General features: G+C 43.2%; 1 protein-coding gene across 3 annotated transcripts in view; it reads right to left on the bottom strand.

The window, feature by feature from the left end:
* pdlim5a (PDZ and LIM domain 5a) overlaps window positions 1-19,004 on the bottom strand; it is a 237,926-nt gene that overhangs the window by 66,885 nt on the left and 152,037 nt on the right. For all 3 annotated transcript variants that reach the window (XM_048595832.1, XM_048595842.1, XM_048595848.1), the window contains exons 6-7: window positions 11,862-12,034; window positions 10,068-10,110 (exon numbers count right to left, since the gene is read on the bottom strand). In XM_048595832.1, the coding sequence (XP_048451789.1) occupies window positions 10,068-10,110; window positions 11,862-12,034 (216 nt within the window). The remainder of the gene's footprint in view (window positions 1-10,067; window positions 10,111-11,861; window positions 12,035-19,004) is intronic.

Below are 19,004 nucleotides of genomic sequence, written 5' to 3'. Positions count from 1 at the left end.
AAGGCTGTGCCCGTCATCTGTGCCATTCGGCCCGTGGCTACATTCAAAAATCAACCCTTACAAGCACAGCCCAATGAGCGTCAGTTGCTCCACTATCACTGGAGCATGTCCTGCTTCATTCTTAAAAAAGGGGTCATCATTTACAACATGGTCATCCCCAGCCTTCTCTCTCCCTCTGCAGCACGTGTCAGAGAATGTCACACCAGAGTCACGCTCATGAGGCAAACGTGGCAGTGCTTAGCAGAAGAGTTGACCACCACAATGCAAACCATTTTTCAAGAGATGGAGACGGCCAAAACACAGCAAGGGGCCATTCGGCCCACTGGGTTCAAGCTTTGAAAGAAAGAGCTGCCAATTCATCTCCCTCGACATCGCGCCTAATCTTTTCACTTTCAAAATAACTGCTTCTGTACGCCCCCCCAACCCTCAGGCCAGGCTGTATATTCCACATCATAACTTCCCACATGTAAAATAAAGTGCTCTCCTCAGCTCGCCTCTGATTTCTTGCCAATTATCATAACACTGTCTCCACAGAATCAAATTAACCAACGTGAAATGGAAAGGTTGCACATTGTGCTTTATTTGGGGTGTAAGAGGGAATCCAGTGCTGGAATTTACTGGTTAGAAACTGTTGTTGTGTAGCTAACTAGACATCTGCAAACATGCATTCTGGTTAATACCATCTCTAGTAAAAAAAAAATCAATGGTGTGTGTGTATGTATAGAAACTATATTTTGAGAAATAATAGGAGATGGAACGATTTATAATTTGTATTTACAAAACTTAGACCACAAGACCATAAGAAATAGGAACAAGAGCAGGCCATTCAGCCCATTGAGTCTGCTCCACCCTTAAATAGGAGAATGTCCGATCCAACATTCCGCGCGCCCATTTTCCTGCCCTTTCCCCACAACCCTTTATTGTCAGACTGATCGAGAATCTATCTCAGCCTTAGATATACACAAGGACCTAGACTCTTAGTCCTCACAGGGGTTCAATGGAAGTGCGGAAATAGATGACAAACAGATCAGCTATGAACTTATTGAATCGTACAATAGGTTTGATGGACTGAATGGCCTGATTCACCACCGCGCCCCACCCTCAATCCATCTGTTCAACTTAAGCACACACTCACAGACACACAGGCACTCACACAGACAAACACACACACGTAATACAAAAATAGTCCACTTGGTCATGTTCCATCATTCAGTTAGGTCGCAACTGATCTGATTTTAACATCAACTCTATACTCCTGCTTATCCCGGATAATCTTTCATCCCCTTGGAAATCAAGAATCTCTCTCTGCCTTAACATATTTAAAGATTTATAAATTGTGTTCAGAAACACTTATACTGATTTATTCAAATAAACGTACGTCCGATGACCATTGTATCCAGTTGATAAATTTTCAATAACCCCCTCCATGAACTTACTGCCGAACATGAACTATGGCTCAGTGAGCAGATCACTTGCCTCAGAGTCAGAACTGTGTAGTTTCAAGTTGCAATCCAGTGACTTAAAAGAAAAATCTTCTGCTTTTGCAGTGCAATTTTGAAAGGTGGTAGGGGAGTCTATTTCCTCTCAGTGTGCTGGCTATCTGTCATCCAGCACCTCAAAACAGGTTAGGTTAACTTGACCAAAGCTTTCAAGGTGCAAAAGGGGAAGAGACTGAGAGAGTGAATGAGGAGAAACCACCTCTACTGTTTGGAAAGTCAGGACCCTAACATTTACAGCAGGAAAATCAGGAAGCACAGCTACACACAAAGGGTGTAGTTTTGGAACTCTCTTCCATAAATTATAACTGATGTCCCATCAGTTGTTAATTGTAGACCTGAGAACGCTAGTTGTTTTTGGGGGCAGAGATATCAAGGAATATAGAAGAGTGTAGATATGGAGCAGACATGTATATTTGGTCAGTGCATGGAGTCTAGGAGTTGGGACATTCTGTTGCAGCTGTGAAGGACATTGGTGAGGCCACTTTTGGAATACTGTGTTTAAGTCTGGCCTCCCTACTGTAGGAAATATGTTCTAAACTTGAAATGATTCAAAGGAGATTTACAAGGATGTTGCCAGGACTGGAGGGTTTGAGCCATAGGGAGAGGCTGAATAGATTGGGGCTATTTTCCATGGAGCAGCGAGGCTGAGGGGTGACCTTATAGAGGTTTATAAAATCATGAAGGGCATAGATAGGGTGAACAGCCATGGTCTTTTTCCAAGGGTAGGGGATACCAAAACTAGAGGGCATAGATTTAAGGTGAGAAGGGAAAGATTGACAAGGGACCTGAGGGGCAGTTTGACAGAGGAAGTGGTGGAGGTTGGTACAACTACAACATTTAAAAGGTATCTGGATGGGTATATGAATAGGAAGGGTTTAGCGGGATATGGGCCAAACGCTGGCAAGTGGGACTAGATTAATTTAAGATATCTGGTTGGCATGGACAAGTTGGACCAAAGGGTCTGTTTCTGTGCTGTGCACCTGTATAACTTTATGTATATAGTATACACAGAAATGATAATGATCATTCTGAATGGAGGAAAGCTCAGGGAGTGAAATGGCCACACTTTGTTCTCTGTCCATGGATTATCTGGACAATGTTATGTTGCTTGTGGGACCCTGTTATGCACAAACCAAGTGCCACGTGCCTTGCTTTCTACAATACAACACATTTCAAATGTACTTCACTGGCAGCGAAATTGGTTGGTGCTCACAAAAAAGAACATTGTGCAAAGTCTTAAGTGTAAACGTTTCTTGAGTGGCTTTTGAAAGCTTGTCGCTCTGACTGACACCAGCGACAAAGCAGCTTCATAATTTCACTTCACTCCATTCAGGTGCCAGGAACATTGCATTCCACATCAGACATGCCAGGTCCATTAGAGCTTGTGCATTTGACAGAACTGTGCTGTGTTAAGAGTGAGAGCATGCAGGGCTTGTGTTTGGTCAGTTTTTACCTGTACCCTACTTTGCCATTTTCATTGTCCCTGAAGAGAACAGGGGAAAAAGAAAAATACATACTTTGTTTTGAAATAAACTCTTCAAATAGTATTATGTCTCTAACCACTTGTGGGGAGAACCACAATCTCAGAACAGATGTAAACACAGAGCTATAAACCGTAAAAAAAAATCTGAACTGCTAAAAGATATTGACTCCACGATAATCATCAGGCAGTTAAACAGGTAGAGTTTATCAATCATAGCTTTGTTTTAAAAAAGAATGAATATAGGTGTCAGCTGAGGTTAAATTGTCACTATTGATGAAAAGGTGAGCAGTGTGTGCACTGAACCCAAACACTTAGCTTTAATAAGACTACACATCCTGTTGGACATCTCTATATTCATTCCTTGGATGTGGGTTTCACTGGCAATGCCAACCACAATTTGTTCCCCATTGCCAAAGGCCCTTGAGCAGGTGGTAAGTTGTCTACAACTGAGGAGTTTGATAAACCATTTCAGAGAACTGTTAACAGTCAGCCATGTTGCTCAAGGTCAGGAGTCAAGTGTAGCCAATCTCGTTAGAAAATCTGCCATTTCTTTCTCTTATACACATTAAGGAACGATATAGGAATTTTTTTAAACAAATATCCAGTATTCCCAGGATTGATATAAATAAATGTGACTCATTATTTGATTAATTGGCTTTAATTTTCCCAAGTGCAGTAGTGGGATTTGAACTCCAATGCCCAAAACATTAGACCAGGCCTCTGGCTTAGTTAGTAACATTTCTTCCCTGTGACAGTAAGTGCTGAAGAAACTCAGCAGATAGTGCAGCATCTGTGGAGAGAGAAACAAAGTATTAACATTGGGCCAATATTAGACTCCTCATATTGACCCAACTATGGAAATGTTAACTCTGTTTCTCTCTCTCTCTCCTCAGACCTGCAGGAGTTTCTCCAGCATTTTGTGTTTGTTTCAGATTTACAGCACCTGCAGTATTTTACTTTTGGTTAAACATTGTGAACATGTTGCTGATACGGACATTCAGCAGCTTTCACTCTTTACTGCAAATTCTGCCAACTGCAGAAATCTCAATATTCCCTTTAAAATAACAGCATCCACACAGAGTCAGAAAGGTTCCCCGCTCTTGGGGCCTGACTCAACGTACAGGCTAGGTGTTTCATTGCAGTTCTGGAGGAGTGCCGCATTGTCAGAGGAGGCAAGGAGCTTACCATCATTCAAGTCTACCACACAGACAAAGGCCCTTCAGCCCATCATATCTGCACAGATCAAAAACAAGCACCTAACTGCTTCTAAGTCTCGTCTCCGTATTACAGTTATCCTGAGTCATAAAAAATGTGGCTACAAATTCTCAACAGATTAAGCCATTAGTGGCCACACTGTGATGAGATATAGAGCAGGAAGTGCCTCATGCAGACCTTAAACACAGCCATGAACCTGGAATTCTGAATGGTTTATCTCGGAGTTGTAAATTCTACATAATAAACCATGAGGAAATTTTAAGGAGGAACGTTGGTTTCTGAAAAAGTGATACAAAAGATTCCAAAACCAGTCAATAACAATGAAGACTTGATTAATAATTAAAGCATGTTTATTAAAATATGATTTCAACACCAACCAGCATATATAGATGGGTGTCTATGAAGTATAATACAAATATATTACAGGCTGACATAAAAACCTTTCAGAGCAGTTTGTGGCTAGTTGCATTTTGAAAGGACATCGCTATTCCATTTGAAGATGGATCAGGCTGAATTTGTTTTTCCCCAAATAGTATTTAGGTATTCCTCTCCATCTCCCCCCTCATTCAAAAACATTTTAAAATAAACTAGTCACCAGCCCAACTCAGATATGCCAACAATCGTCCATGTCTACCAATTCAGACAATGTTTCTGTCCCACTTTGCCAAGGCTTCACACAGAATCATCTTCTTCGAAGGAGCGATGGATCAGAGTGGGGGCAGAAATTCCTCCTCGCGTGAAAACAACATATCTCAAGGGAAAAAAAAGGGGGAGGGGAAGAAGAAAAGTCCATGCGCAAATCCAACACGTACCACAACGCATCTTCGCAAAACAACGCAGAGAACCTCAAATCTTTCATCGGTTCAAAAGCACTTATCCCCATCGCCCAGAGCTCACCACACCGCTACAACAACTCAAGAACATCGACGGTGCTATATAAATGCAAGTTACTGCTGCTTTACAGAAAAAGGGCCAGGCAAAATGCCAACAATCCATGACTAAAATCTACAACAGCATTGATTCTTTTTTTCTAAAGAAAGGTGGAATTTTAAGAAGAAGAATAACAGCAAAGTTGCTGGACTATTGTTGACAGCAGAACACCATCTAGAACAGAAAGAGTACAGCCTGCCCAGTAAAAATATTTTCGGAACTTCTCACTTCTCAGGTAAACTAATTTACATTAAGGACACGAGCCGAAACGCCATGGTGCCAATCGCGCAGTTGTGCGTATTTGGGGCTGTACCGTATAGTTGTGACCTTTGGCCTGTGGGGGGAAAAGAGTGACAGACAGACAGACAGAAAGAAGAGATAAAAACGAAGTGTCATTCCAACATGTGCAGGCAAACCACTTGCTAGCTAGATACGTTCGTGTGCTCACAACCTTCAATAGAGCAGTGTGTGAATGTGAATGACTGTTAATTTATTCAAGATGCAGAGACGTGTTAATTAAGCAAAGTCCTCAGTGCAGCATTGATGAAGACTATAGCCCTGTCGGCTAGTTTTTGACAACAAGAGGAGAAATCGCCCACTCCTGGGTTATCTTCCTTTGAAAGAAGAAGGGTAAATGGTGGTTTGACCAAAGTTAACAACGTTTTCAGGGCAACAGAAAGGAACAATTGGGGAAAAGCCATTTCCACTGACTGAAGAGTCTAAGGCTGGGAACACCACCTCATAATAAGAGGCAGGAAGAGGGTGGCAGAATTTAAAACTTTCTTCCATGAATGGTAACTTATGATGGACTAAACATTAATTTGAAAACTTTATACATTTTTGTTAACCAGAAGGTATGAAGGGATTATGGTACATTGAGTTAGGTTATAGCTCAGTCATGATCTTGGTGAATCTCAGCATGCATTAGACTGAGTGGGCAAAATGGCCTCCTACTGCTACATTAAACTACTTGCCATCATTCGAAGCTAGAATAAAAATCAACATCATTGATGTAAGTTGCTATTAGAGCTAAGAGCGCAAATTGCCATCATAGTTAATTCTGTGTCCACTAGGAATCAGTTATTGCCATATCTAGTAACAGGAAGAAACGCCTTATTGATATCTGTGACCTGCACGTACACCACTCTACACTTACCAACCCTGCCATCAGGGATGTTGTTTATATGCGCTTTTAATCCTCCCTCCGCCCCCCCCCCAAAAAAAGGCATTTTTGCCTAGTTTTATATGGGTGAGACTTATTTGGCTCTAAATATGAGTAACCCCAACAAAGCCACTACTCTCACCTCTAGTTACCCTGAAGCCAGCATATTGTGTGTGCCTAGAGTCACATGTAGGTCATTCCTGATCGGATTGACAAGGCTTGCTCTTTTGGGTTCTAAGGTTAATCTGTCCACAGATAAACTTTTTTTTTTAAAATTCAATTTCACGTCTGTGGATAGTTAGGTTTGAACAAACAGCTTGGAATTCCTAGTCCACTCCCATCTGCACTGGGCTCCTCTATCAGGCCTGGAAAGACAAGATGGCTTCAGCTGGGAGCAGTTTGCACATGAAGCGCTGGAGACTCCTCCAATAAGTTTCTGCTAAAGCTGCTCCATTTCCATGGCTCTACAGCTACTGTATCAGACACTGAGTGCAAGTCACCCACACTGGTGCTGCCATTGAGAAACCTGGCTACTTTGGACACTGGTCAAGATGCTGCGTCACACACAAATGGGGAAACTGGCCCGTCTCAAGGTCACGACGAGATGAGGACTCCACTGTTCTTGTGCTCAATCCCATGGAGAGTTGTGCAAAAGGAAATTCCACATTTGCTTGGGTTGGACACATGCAAGGATCACGCCACTATCATGCAGATCAATCTAAAGGCAGGCACAGCATGCACTGGTAAGCAATGGCATCACTTTCTAAGCTGCACCAACAAGATTTGGCAATGCTCTTCAACAGCAAAATGAGAAATTGCACAGATGCCTGACTTACAATACAGCACATAGTTTTCTTTCCCCTCAATTCATGCAAGGGCTGAGAGCATCACTGGCTGAGCTAGCATTTATTGCCCATCCCCAATTGCCCCTTGATCTGAATGGCTTTCTAGGTCCATTTCGGGGGCAGTTAAGAGTCAACTATATTTCGTTAGTACTCAACACACACCCACCCCATTCCATAGCCATTCTCGGTTCCAGTTTTCTCTGTTCTACAAATTTAATTCCAGAGGTGGTTGTACATTTCAAAGTCTTTTAGATGATCAGTGGATTTAATACCAAACTTTTCAGACTGTCGTGCTGCTGTTTGACGTCAAGCTTACTAAGTCACCCAGTCACTTGGTGGTGGTGGAATTAACTGATTAAAAAAAACCCATTGTTTAAAAACAAGCAACTCCACTTTAGATCAGGCGCTAATCCAGGCTGGAAAATTGATAAGCTTCCCCTTCCTGCAAACCATTCCAAGTATCACACCTGAGGTGTGCAGGTGGAATGCCTGGAGTTGCAATCTATCAGATGAATGCTCAGCAAGCAGAGTTTCCTTACTGCTATTTACAGAGGCACTCACACCAATGTGTTGAATAAACCTGGCGAAGGTATCATTGCACCTCAGTGGGACAAGACAGCAAACTGCAGAACCTTGTGTGGTCAGCAGAGGTCGCCAACAGTCCACCATTGAGTCTCCATGAACAATCCACTGCCTTCTAAATATTGCACTCAGTCTGATAAAAGTGCCATTTAAAAATGCAACTAAAGACAGTTGACTATGTAAATGAAGACAGCTCTAAATGGATGTTTCTAAAATGCTTGAAAATGTGATAAGAATAAACATCAATGGAAGAGATGATAGTTGTACTCCACTTCTGAGGAAGGGTCACTGGGCCCGAAACGTTAACTCTGATTTTTCTTCACAGATGCTGCCAGACCTGCTGAGGTTTTCCAGCAACATCTGTTTTTGTTCATGATTGTTGTACTCCCCTTTGATAATGCCTCTGCCCTCCAATGTTAGCATGGGCTTTACAGAAACTCTCATGTCAGTGCGAAATGTGCCAATAAGGGTTTGATATCGGCATGACTATGACTATCACAAATGAAAGCTCGTTTCCTTCCCACGTTTAACTGTCACTAAAATTCCCTTTCTAAACACTTGCGGCTTATTAAATCCAGAGGAAAGGTCGAGTTACCAAGATTTTGAAACTCAAAATGAATGACAACTGAAATCTGACAAATTTGGTGTGCAGCAAATTCTAGTCAACAGCTACTTTGTTTAGACAGGACTTAGAATGACCCAGTGTAAGCAATGCCCTTGTCTGCTCCTCTATCTCGAACACTTTCCCCGACTTCAGAAGAACAAACTTCCTAAATCTCCCCACGTCTTCTTTTCCTCACTCAAATCTACAGACTTCTGCACTACATCAATAAACTGTTTTCCCTACAATGATATTCACACTTACAGATCCATGATAAACAAAGAAAAGCTATAATGAACTCGAAATGTTAACTCACTTTCTCTCCAGATCTGCTGAGTTTCTACTGTTTTTGGTTTTTATTCATGACTTATAGAATCGTGCAGATAGAGGCTATTTGGCCCTATATGGCACCAATCTTCCAAAGAGCATCCCACACAGACCCAACACCAAACCCCCATCTTATCCCTGTAACCCTGCATTTCCAATGGCCAACACTCCCAACCTGCACACCTTTGGACTGTGGGAGGAAACTGGAGCACCGCCGGAAACCCACACAGACACGGGGAGAATGTGCAAACTCCACACAGATAGTCACCCGAATGTGGAATCGAACCCAAGTCCCTGGTGCTGTGAGGCACCAGTGCTAACCGCTGAGCCACCGTGCCGCCCATGTTTCTCAGTAGGAAAACGTGTCCTCAAGTCCAATCCATCAACACTTTGAGTTCAAGTACAGATTTTTACACCAAAACACAGATTTACAAATGTGATCACGCTGACAATAATACGCCAACATCCATCAGCAACGACAATCCTGAGCCACAGTCACACAGCAAGTGAACATCAATACCACCTGACAGACCCTAGTTTCAGGTCACACTGACTGAGGTCAGGACACGGTGAAAGCAAAGTTCTACAGAGGAATGTGCTGAATCTTCACTGGTAGCAATGGTTTGAGTTAACGAGAAATCTGCAGGGTCATTTCATTAATCACAAGCCTCAAGAACATTCTGTCAAAAGTTCAATAAGTTGCCGGAAAGGTCCAACTTTGTATGACCCTGGCATGGCTAAGTGAGGCCAGAGTGGGACACCACTGCCACTGTACATCCCTCGCTTTCAGGTTAAAACAGAACACCCCATCTTGGTTAGTATTTCCCATGGATGGTCAACAGACAACATAAAATGTTCTACTCGAGGCAACTTTGACACTTCCTGACATAAAACAGTCAACAAAAATCAGAAACCTGTACAGACACAATAATAAAAGTCAAACATAACCTCAAATTCTAACAATCTCAACCATAACCTGAGATCTATCAATATTTTTACAAGATATTACTGTTGTTTCAAAATTAACATTGGCTCAAAAAAAAAGGCATCATTCAGTAATTCAATTTAGTATTAATAAGGCAGCAAGGCAAACTAAAATTTGAATGAACCTTGTTCCTAATAAATGATTTTCAGGGAAGGGTATTAACAGGGCACAAGGACTCAGTGGGCCCTTTTGCACTGGGTTGTGGTCTTGCTTTGGAATAGCTTTCTTAAATGTAATCTATCCCATCATACAAGCGCTCCGACCACAGCAACATTTCTTGCGTATTTGTAGCTCAGCAGGGGCAGATTATGTTAGATACACACGATCAGAAACAGCACATTGTCCAGATTAATAGTCACAAGGCAGCGCACACTTCAACAACAAGAATCAAACCCAAAGTGGCAGAAGGGCACCCGAGAGTTCCACTCAGCCTCTTACCTCGCCTTCTTGTTAGTCTCATTTGCTGGAGTTGTCTCACCCACTAGAAGAGGAACAGAAATAAATAGTGAGCTACTACAACCAGGAATAAAAATGACAAACACAGACAACTCAACATGTTGTAGCTTAGTTCTCTGGTGACAAAAATCAATATTTCTGACAGACATACCAACAAGGGTAGGCCACTCAGCCCTTCAATCTGATTCCAACCTTAACTCGACATTCCTACATAGCCCCAATAATTTTCGTCCCCTCGGTAATTACTCAACACAGACACACAAACCCTCCATGATGCAGCAGCTGATGATACTCTGAGATAATGTACGCTCAAAAGGCCATTCATCCTCTCAAGCCTGTTTCACTATTCATGGAGATCGCAGCTGTTCCATTTCTATCCAAACAAACAATCTCCATGAGCATAATAATTAGATAGATGCAAAACATGGCATGATCCTGTTGGATGGCAGGACAGGGCTTGAGGGGCCGAACGGTCTACTCCGACTCCCATTTCATATGTTTGTTTGTAAGTACTTCTGTTCAGTGAAAGCCTCAGAGACCCATCGGTGTAATCTTATCCTCTAACATATGGAGATACTCTTTAAAACCAACCTATTAGAGATTGGGTAAAAGTCCAATTGGAGCCACCTCAACAAGGAGCCTGGGGTCTTGCGAATACATAAAGCGCAAGTTGTTGCTGGTGCTGTAACGGTCATTGCCTTTCTCCAGGCAACCAGCTTCAGTCATTCCCACTCGAGGTTGGCTCATTTTCACTGCTGTGGCTGCGTGCTCCCATTTTAAAGTTAGCTCGTTGTTAAAAGTGAAAACACACACACACTTGGGGGACAACAAAACACCGTCAAAAGATGCTGATATTCACAACCTTGATCAGATTAAAGGGTTCCAGCTGTGCACATCTCTCCTATTCAAATCATTTAATGCTCATTCCTACCACAGCCCAAGGCAGGACCTGCAGTGAGGAAGATGGTTACAGGAACAGAAATTAATAGGATTAATGATGCTGTCATATTCACGTCCCATCTCCCCAGCAAGAGATTCCTTTGCGCAACTGACTGCAGCTTATTTGGTCTTTGAAAAGCTGGATGTCAGTAAGGGCTCCACTGTTCCCTGCAAATGCTGAGGCAGTCAGAAGATTTGGCCTTTCCACACTGTCACAATTTTCCCTATTGCTCGGAGACGACTGAAGGCGGATGGCAACAAAGCAATCAGCTCTGCCAACAAGTTCTTCTCACAGCCTGGCCCCAAGCCGTGGAATTGCGTGACTGAATTGTGCAATTGCATCTTGCAGGAACCAGGAGGAGGCCATTCAGCCCTTGAAGCTTATAACATCACTCAATACGATCGTGGCTAATCAGTGACCCAACTCTGTCAAATTTATTCAGCTCCTTTACCACACTCGCTTAAAATGAAACAAAAAAAATCTATCAAGCTCACTCTTGACATTATTTTTTTTGCAATGGGCATGCCAACTTCAACAGCCTTTGGGAGAGGGTGTGTTCCAGACACCTTTTGTGTCACGACCTGCTTCCTAATGCCACCCCTGAACAGCCTGGCTCAATGTTGAAGGCCCTGAACTAACCCCATCTGCCCCCATCAACTCCTTCAACCAACTCAACAGGTAAGCCAACAAAAGATGGTCCCAATTTGTGAAGGAGACACCTACACTCCTTAAGGCTGTATACATCAGCATTTTTCACTGTTTCATTATACATGGGCTATCAGTCACCTACGAGACACTGATTTTATCTGTGAACGGGAAGCAGGAACATTACTCACTATGCTCAGTGCCAGTCATCTGGGCAAGGATGCAGAAGGAGCGTGACTGAGCAGTGCCAGTCTTTGGCTGCCAATCTTCAGTGTCTTGCATCAAACGTTTCTTGCTCTGATCACTAAGGTTATGGTGATAATGCACGTCAGGTTGGACACTGGCCATGTACTGTCGGGGGGAGCTGGACAGGAGGAGAGAGGGAACAACAAACAAAGAAAGACTTTAAAACGTTTGCCTCGTCAGTGTTCAGACGTTGAACCATTAACACTGTGTGCATTCACAGCTCAGTTTTGGATACACATTGTTCTTACCGTCAAGCAACTATGAGTTATGCGCTCATTTTAATAGCGAAAGATAAGGATCGGGCTTTGTCAGTCACTCAGTAAAAACCACACAGGGACAAACAAGTCCCAGGTTCACTCCCAAGTGCTAGAATCCACCAATCTTGCCCAGAACAGCAAATCACAAGCCACTAAAATAAAACAGTAGCAGTGCCGCAGTACTGAGAGAGACAGCAGTACTCATTCTGGATTCCCACTCAACATCTAAGCAGGAAGTGTGACTGTGAGTGAGGACAGTCATGGGCACCAGCAATCTGCACAGTATTGCAACCTGGAACAAGAGTTGGCTTGAGATTCAGAACCTGAAGGTGCCTGGAAATCATTAAACTTTATAAATCTGTAAGGAGTCAACAGACTAAAAAGGTGGGATGGTGCAGAAAGGAAAAAAAGAATTATATTGGAAAAAGAACTTGATTAAGGTATGTGCCAGAGCCTTTCCTCTAATCACCATGGCACAGCAATATTTTGTCTAGACAGTTCCCCTGAAGAGAAAACACAGACAAGTAAATCACAGACCGAGTCAATCTTGTGACTTCTTTCCTCTTTCCCCTTGTGATGGAGGGCACAGAGAGAAAGCTCCTGGCACCTTTCGCCAGGCAACATAATTCAGGATATGGAGTCATGGTTTCTTGGGACACTGACACACACACACACACACACACACACACACACAGCTGCCCTTCACGCCACTCATGAGAAAACACGAAACGACCCGTGGATTTACCGTCCAGGTAGCTGTCTCCTTTAAAAGTGGAAAGTAGGAAGTTGTAGCCAGTGTTTGAAACAGGTGGAAAAGCAGACAGACAGTTCCCAAAGGTGGAGGAAAAAATGAGGAAAAAAAAAAAAATGAACAGTTCACATAAACCATGACTGAGAGAATGATTCAAGACTATGACACACAGAAGGAATTAGTTAGCTTATCAGAAACCAGCAGAATATCTTTATAAAGCATCTATTTAAACCTCAGGTAAATCACAAAGAAGGATAAAATTTCTTTGACCTCAGGTATCAACTGTTACTCAACACTCTGAGTCAAAGCATTATTTTTATATAATGTCTTTAATGTACTGAAGCATCTCAAGGTGCTTCACAGAAGCATCGTAAAGCAAAATATGACAGAGGATCACTTAGGGAGAACTTAGATCAGATAAGCCTACAGCTTGGTTAAAGTGGCAAGTTTGCAGGAGTTTTAAAAGAGGAAGTTTACAATATGACTCTAACGACTTAGGGTCAGAGTCATACAGCAACAGAAACAGACCCTTCAGCCCAACTCATCCATGCTGACCAGTTTTCCTAAACTGAACTAGTTCCATTTGCCTGCATTTGTCCTATATCCCTCCAAACCCGTCCGAATGTCTTTTCAATGTTGTAGTTTTACATGTTTCTACAAGTTCCTCTGGCAGCTTGTTCCATACATCCTCTGCATGAGAAAGTTGTCCCTCAGGTCCCTTCTAAATCTTTCCCCTCTCACCTTAAACCAATGCCCTCTAAGTTTTGGACTCCCCCTACCCTAGGGAAAAGGCCCTAGCTATTGACCTTATCTATGCCCCTCATGATTTTATAAGCCTCTATAAGGCCACCCCTCTCAGTCTCCGATGCTGCAGTGAAAGTCCCAACCTATCCAGCCTCTCCCTGTAACACAAACCATCCAGTTTCCGTAACATCCTTGTAAATCACTTTTTGCATCGTTTCCAGTTTAATAACATGCTGAAAACTTTGTGCCGCTCTGTCTCAGACCAAAAAAACTCACTTGAAATTCAAACCCATTGCTCTGTGTTTTCTCATTTGTGCTTGGTCAGTAGACCATTCTGATGGGGCCCTTACAGTTATGGTCAACTGACTACCTAACCATAGGGGGATGGGAAACAGTGCATCTTAGGCTCACGCGCCTTATGAAACAGTGGCAAATTCTCAAGTCTATTTTTTTCCTGGAGTTTTGAATGATTGCTCAATGCGGCTGGAACCAAATTATTCAAGCTTGCTCTCAGTAACGCCAGTATGGTTGCAGCAGATACATCAACTCTTCAAACCCAAACTTTACACATGGTTAAACATATTCAATTTTGAAAATAAGCTGGCAAATAAAAAACCCATATGTTAATCAGGAAAGGGCGAAAATTACACACGAAACAGGGAGGCCACATTTAGGTTTTGGAAAACTGGGAATAAGTGAGGAAGCAAAATATTTAAAGTAATGTGAAAAGGAGAAACGAAGGGTCACACACAATTCCAAACATTTTGGAATCAAACTTAAGTACATTTTAGGAATGTCGGATCAGGAGGATGCAAATTAGCCCTGAGACGGTTACCTCTGAATTAGATTACATTTACATTGCATCTTAATTCCCATCCACCCCTGTTGGATCCTAGTCTTCCACAGCTTTGGCTAAGAATATAAACCAATTTTATTTTCCATAATTTTAAAAACGATATCCAGCCTCAGCAACATTTTATTTTGGTGATTGCATGGCAGGGGTATTAGTGTGGAGCAAGGAAACAGTTCTAGATTTCTACTGCTCATTATTACATAAAGAACTGCTTCCCATCATCATCCTCAATGGTCTCACTCAAATTGTAAGGTGAATCCCCTTGTTTGACCATATTGACACTCCACAGATAAATAACCTTCAGTTCTCTACCTGCCTTAAAGTGGAGTCACTCTTCCAAAAGTGGGGGTGGCATGGTGGCTCAGTAGTTAGCACTGCTGCCTCACAGCGCCAGAGACCCGGGTTTGATTCCGGCCTCAGGCAACCGTCTGTGTGGAGTTTGCACATTCTCTCCGTGTCTGTGTGGGTTTCCTCTGGGTACTCCGATTTCATCCCACAGTCCAAAGATGTGCAGATTAGGCTGGATTGCCCATAGTGTCCAGGGATATGCAGGCTAAGTGGATTAGCCGTGGGAAATGCAGGGATTGGGTAGGGTGGGGGGTGAGTTTGGGTGGGATACTCTTCAGAGAGTCGGTGTGGACTTGTTTGGCCGAATGGCCTGTTTCCACACTGTAGGGATTCTTTAAAGTTCTATGAACTAATTCGTATCCCATGGTATTAAAGCCAGGTGCTTTTTTTTAAAAACATGGGTGATGTTACTGTTGCAAATCAATTGAAAATCTAACAGACAGACACTGGTATTCTACTTACTCTGAAACATACGTAGGGCCACTGGCAGGCACAGGGGAGAAAGAGAGAGAGACAGCACGTGATACAGAAGAGTCACAAATGAGTCATGGAAAACAAAACAATGGAATGAAGATGGAAAAACAAAAGAAAAAAATGACACATTTGGAAAAATAAGTGAACAAATAAATAAACCAAATTTTCCTGTAATGCCGAAGGCTGCAGGAATGGGAAGCCACAAGAAGATGCACACCAAATTCCAAACTCCTGTGCATTACACTACAGTTCATCCCATCTTGGACCCCAACCAGTTAATTGAGCTACTTCAGGGATGAGCATTTCTAATTATGGGGAAGGGTGCTGGTTTGGACTGAAACACTCTGGGAAGTAAATGCAGTCAAATGCACACTCAACCAAACATGAATGGTTTCCCACCTTTTGGAGAGTACCATCGACTAAGTATGGTCTGTGGTTGGCACAAAACAGAGCTTTGACTGTATCACCTTGAGTAACTTTGATTGGAAAGTCAAAAACAAAAGGGAGATGGATGCAGATTGCATTGGAGAAGGGCCGCATCACACCATTACTCTATTATTTTAGTTGACTTGGAAAGTAAAAGGTTAAAAATGTGTGGGTTCAGAAAATAATGAGGGCATTATTTGTCCAAGGCGTTATGGGATGTTAGTTTTTCCTGCTTCAAATGTCAGGAATGGACAATAAATGCTGGTCTAGACAGGGCCACTCACATTTCATGTGGCTTGGGAAGGAAACTTGCAGGTAGTGCTGTTCGCTTTCATCTGCTACCCAAGTCCTTCTAGATGGGAATTATCACAAGTTTGGAAGGTGCTGTCAAAAGGTGTCCTGGGTGAGTTGCTACAGGATATCTGGTAGATGGCGCCGCTACTGGAGGGAGTGTATGTTGAAGGTGATGGAAGAGGTCCCAATTTTCTTGGGAGGAGAAGACATCAAATGGTATGAGATGAGATGAGATGAGACGAGACATTAGGAGAGACAACAAGATGAGGTGAGAAATGCAAAGAGAGCCGTGGTTGATCCTTAAAGTAAGAATTCCCAATGAACAGCAGAACATCCAGCTGACTGTGCATTCCAGAATCTCAATGTTCACAGCACAATAGATGACATACGGCCCACCATGTCTTCGTTGGCTCTCGAAAGGAACAATTCCCCTACAGACACCCCCTCATCTTCTCCCTGTACCCCTGCACACTCTTCCTCTTTCAGATAATAGCTCAATTCCCTCTCGAACATCTAAATCCACTTCATTCTCATTGCATTCCATTGCAGAATTTAACCACGGGCAGTGTGCGAAAGATTTCCTTGTTGTTCCATTGCTTCTTTTGTCAATTACCTTAAACCTATGCCCTCTCATTTTCAATTCGTCCAAAAGTGGGAACAATTTCTCCTGCTCTACTCTGTCAAGACTCCTTATGGTTTTGAATACTTCCTCTTGAATTTCGTCTCAGGCTTCTCCTCTCCAATAATCCCAATTTCTCCAGTCTAACTACATAGCTGAAATTCCTCATCTCTGGAATCTTTTCTGCAGCCTGTTTAATGCCTTCACATCCTTCCTGGGGTGTGGTGTTCAGAACTGGAAGCAGTATTATAGTTGAGGCTGAACAAGTGGTCTGCACAAGTTGAACATCAGTTCCTTGTATTTTTTTTGCTCTATGTTTCTAATGATCAAGCACAGCATGCCATATGCTTTAGTTTCATTATTGTATACTATCACCTTGACCTGCTACCTGTAGGTACACATACACTTATGTCTTCCAGCCAACATCTGTGTCTCAGGCTTGCTGCAGTACTCCAGCGAATCTCAGCACAAGCTGAAAGAACAGCACCTCATTTTCCACTTGGGGACCCTGCAATTTTCTGGACTCAGTTCAATAACTTTAAGGCTTGAGCTCTCCCATACCTTTAACCTGACCCCAACCCCACACACCAGGCCTTGTTATCACACAGTTTGCTATTACACACAATCCATTATTAGCCACTAACAGTCCCCATTAATAGCTATTCACCCTCCCAGCCAGATCGTTATCCACTCCTTTGTCTGTCCAACCATTCTCTCTCTTTGGGGTCTATCCCCACCTATCGTTCACTCCTTACCCCCTTAACCCACACCCTATCTTCTCCATACAAAGCAACATGTTCCTAGCTACCATCAGTTCTGAGGAAAGGTCACTCAACCTGAAACGTTAGCTCTGATTTCTCTCCACAGACGCTGCCAGACTCACTGAGCTTTTCCAGCAATTTCTGTTTTTGTCTCTGATTCACAGCATCCAAAGTTCTTTTTTTACACTTGTGCCTTTCCACTCCTCTGCAACATTTAGAATTTATCCTTGATGGTATATGGTCTTTCTGTTCTGTTTCTACCAACATAAATCATTTCACATATTTCCGCATTAAATTTCATTTGCCACTAGCTTGCCCATTCTACTAGCCTGCCTATATCCTTTGAAAGTTCTATATCCATAATGCTTCCAAATTTTATATTGCCTGCACATTTTTAAATTTTGTCCTCCACACTAAAGATTCAGTGATTAATACACATCAGGAATAATAGGATGTCAACACCAGCTTCTGGGCAACTCTACGACAAACTGTCCTTCTGTTCAACAAAGTATAGCGAACCGTCGTTGTTCGCTGTCTCTCAGACAACTTTGAGATAGTAGGAACTGCAGATGCTGGAGAATCTGAGATAACAACGTGTAGAGTTGGAGGTTGCTACTGTTGCTTTTATTCCATTTCCTCACTTACTGCTGTGCTGCAATTGATCACTTTTTGTTTTGAAATTTCATGAACTCAGCATTAACTTTATCCAGAGATAGTAGGAACTGCAGATGCTGGAGAATCTGAGATAACAAGGTGTAGAGCTGGATGAACACAGCAGGCCAAGCAGCATCAGAGGAGCGGGAAGGCTGACGTTTCGGGTCTAGACCCTTCATCAGAAATGGGGGAGGGGAAGGGGATTCTGAAATAAATAGGGAAAGAGGGGGAGGTGGATAGAAGATGGATAAAAGGAGAAGATAGGTGGAGAGGAGACAGACAGGTCAAAGAGGCGGGGATGGAGCCAGTAAAGGTGAGTGTAGGTGGGGAGTTAGGGAGGGGATAGGTCAGTTCAGGGAGGACGGACAGGTCAAGGGGGCGGGATGAGGCTAGGAGGTAGGAGATGGGGGTGGGGCTTGAGGTGGGAGGAGGGGATAGGTGGGAGGAAGGACAGGTCAGGGAGGCGGGGACGAGCTAAGCTGGTTTTGGGATGCGGTAGGAGGAGGGGAGATTTTGAAGCTTTTGAAATCCACATTGATACCATTGGGCTGCAGGGTTCCCAAGCGAAATATGAGGTGCTGTTCGTTCAACCTTCGGGTGGCATCGTTGTGGCACTGCAGGAGGCCCAGGATGGACATGTCGTCTGAGGAATGGGAGGGGGAGTTGAAATGGTTCGCGACTGGGAGGTGCAGTTGTTTGTTGCGAACCGAGCGTAGTTGTTCTGCAAAGCGGTCCCAGAGTCTCCGCTTGGTTTCCCCGATGTCGAGGAAGCCACACCGGGTACAGCGGATGCAGTATACCACATTGGCAGATGTGCAGGTGAACATCTGCTTGATGTGGAAAGTCTTCTTGGGGCCTGGGATGGGGGTGAGGGAGGAGGTATGGGGGCAGGTGTAGCACTTCCTGC

This window comes from Rhincodon typus, chromosome 1, assembly GCF_021869965.1.
Source record: "Rhincodon typus isolate 14 chromosome 1, sRhiTyp1.1, whole genome shotgun sequence".
Taxonomy (NCBI): domain Eukaryota; kingdom Metazoa; phylum Chordata; class Chondrichthyes; order Orectolobiformes; family Rhincodontidae; genus Rhincodon; species Rhincodon typus.
This window is presented reverse-complemented; position numbering and strand designations above follow the sequence as displayed.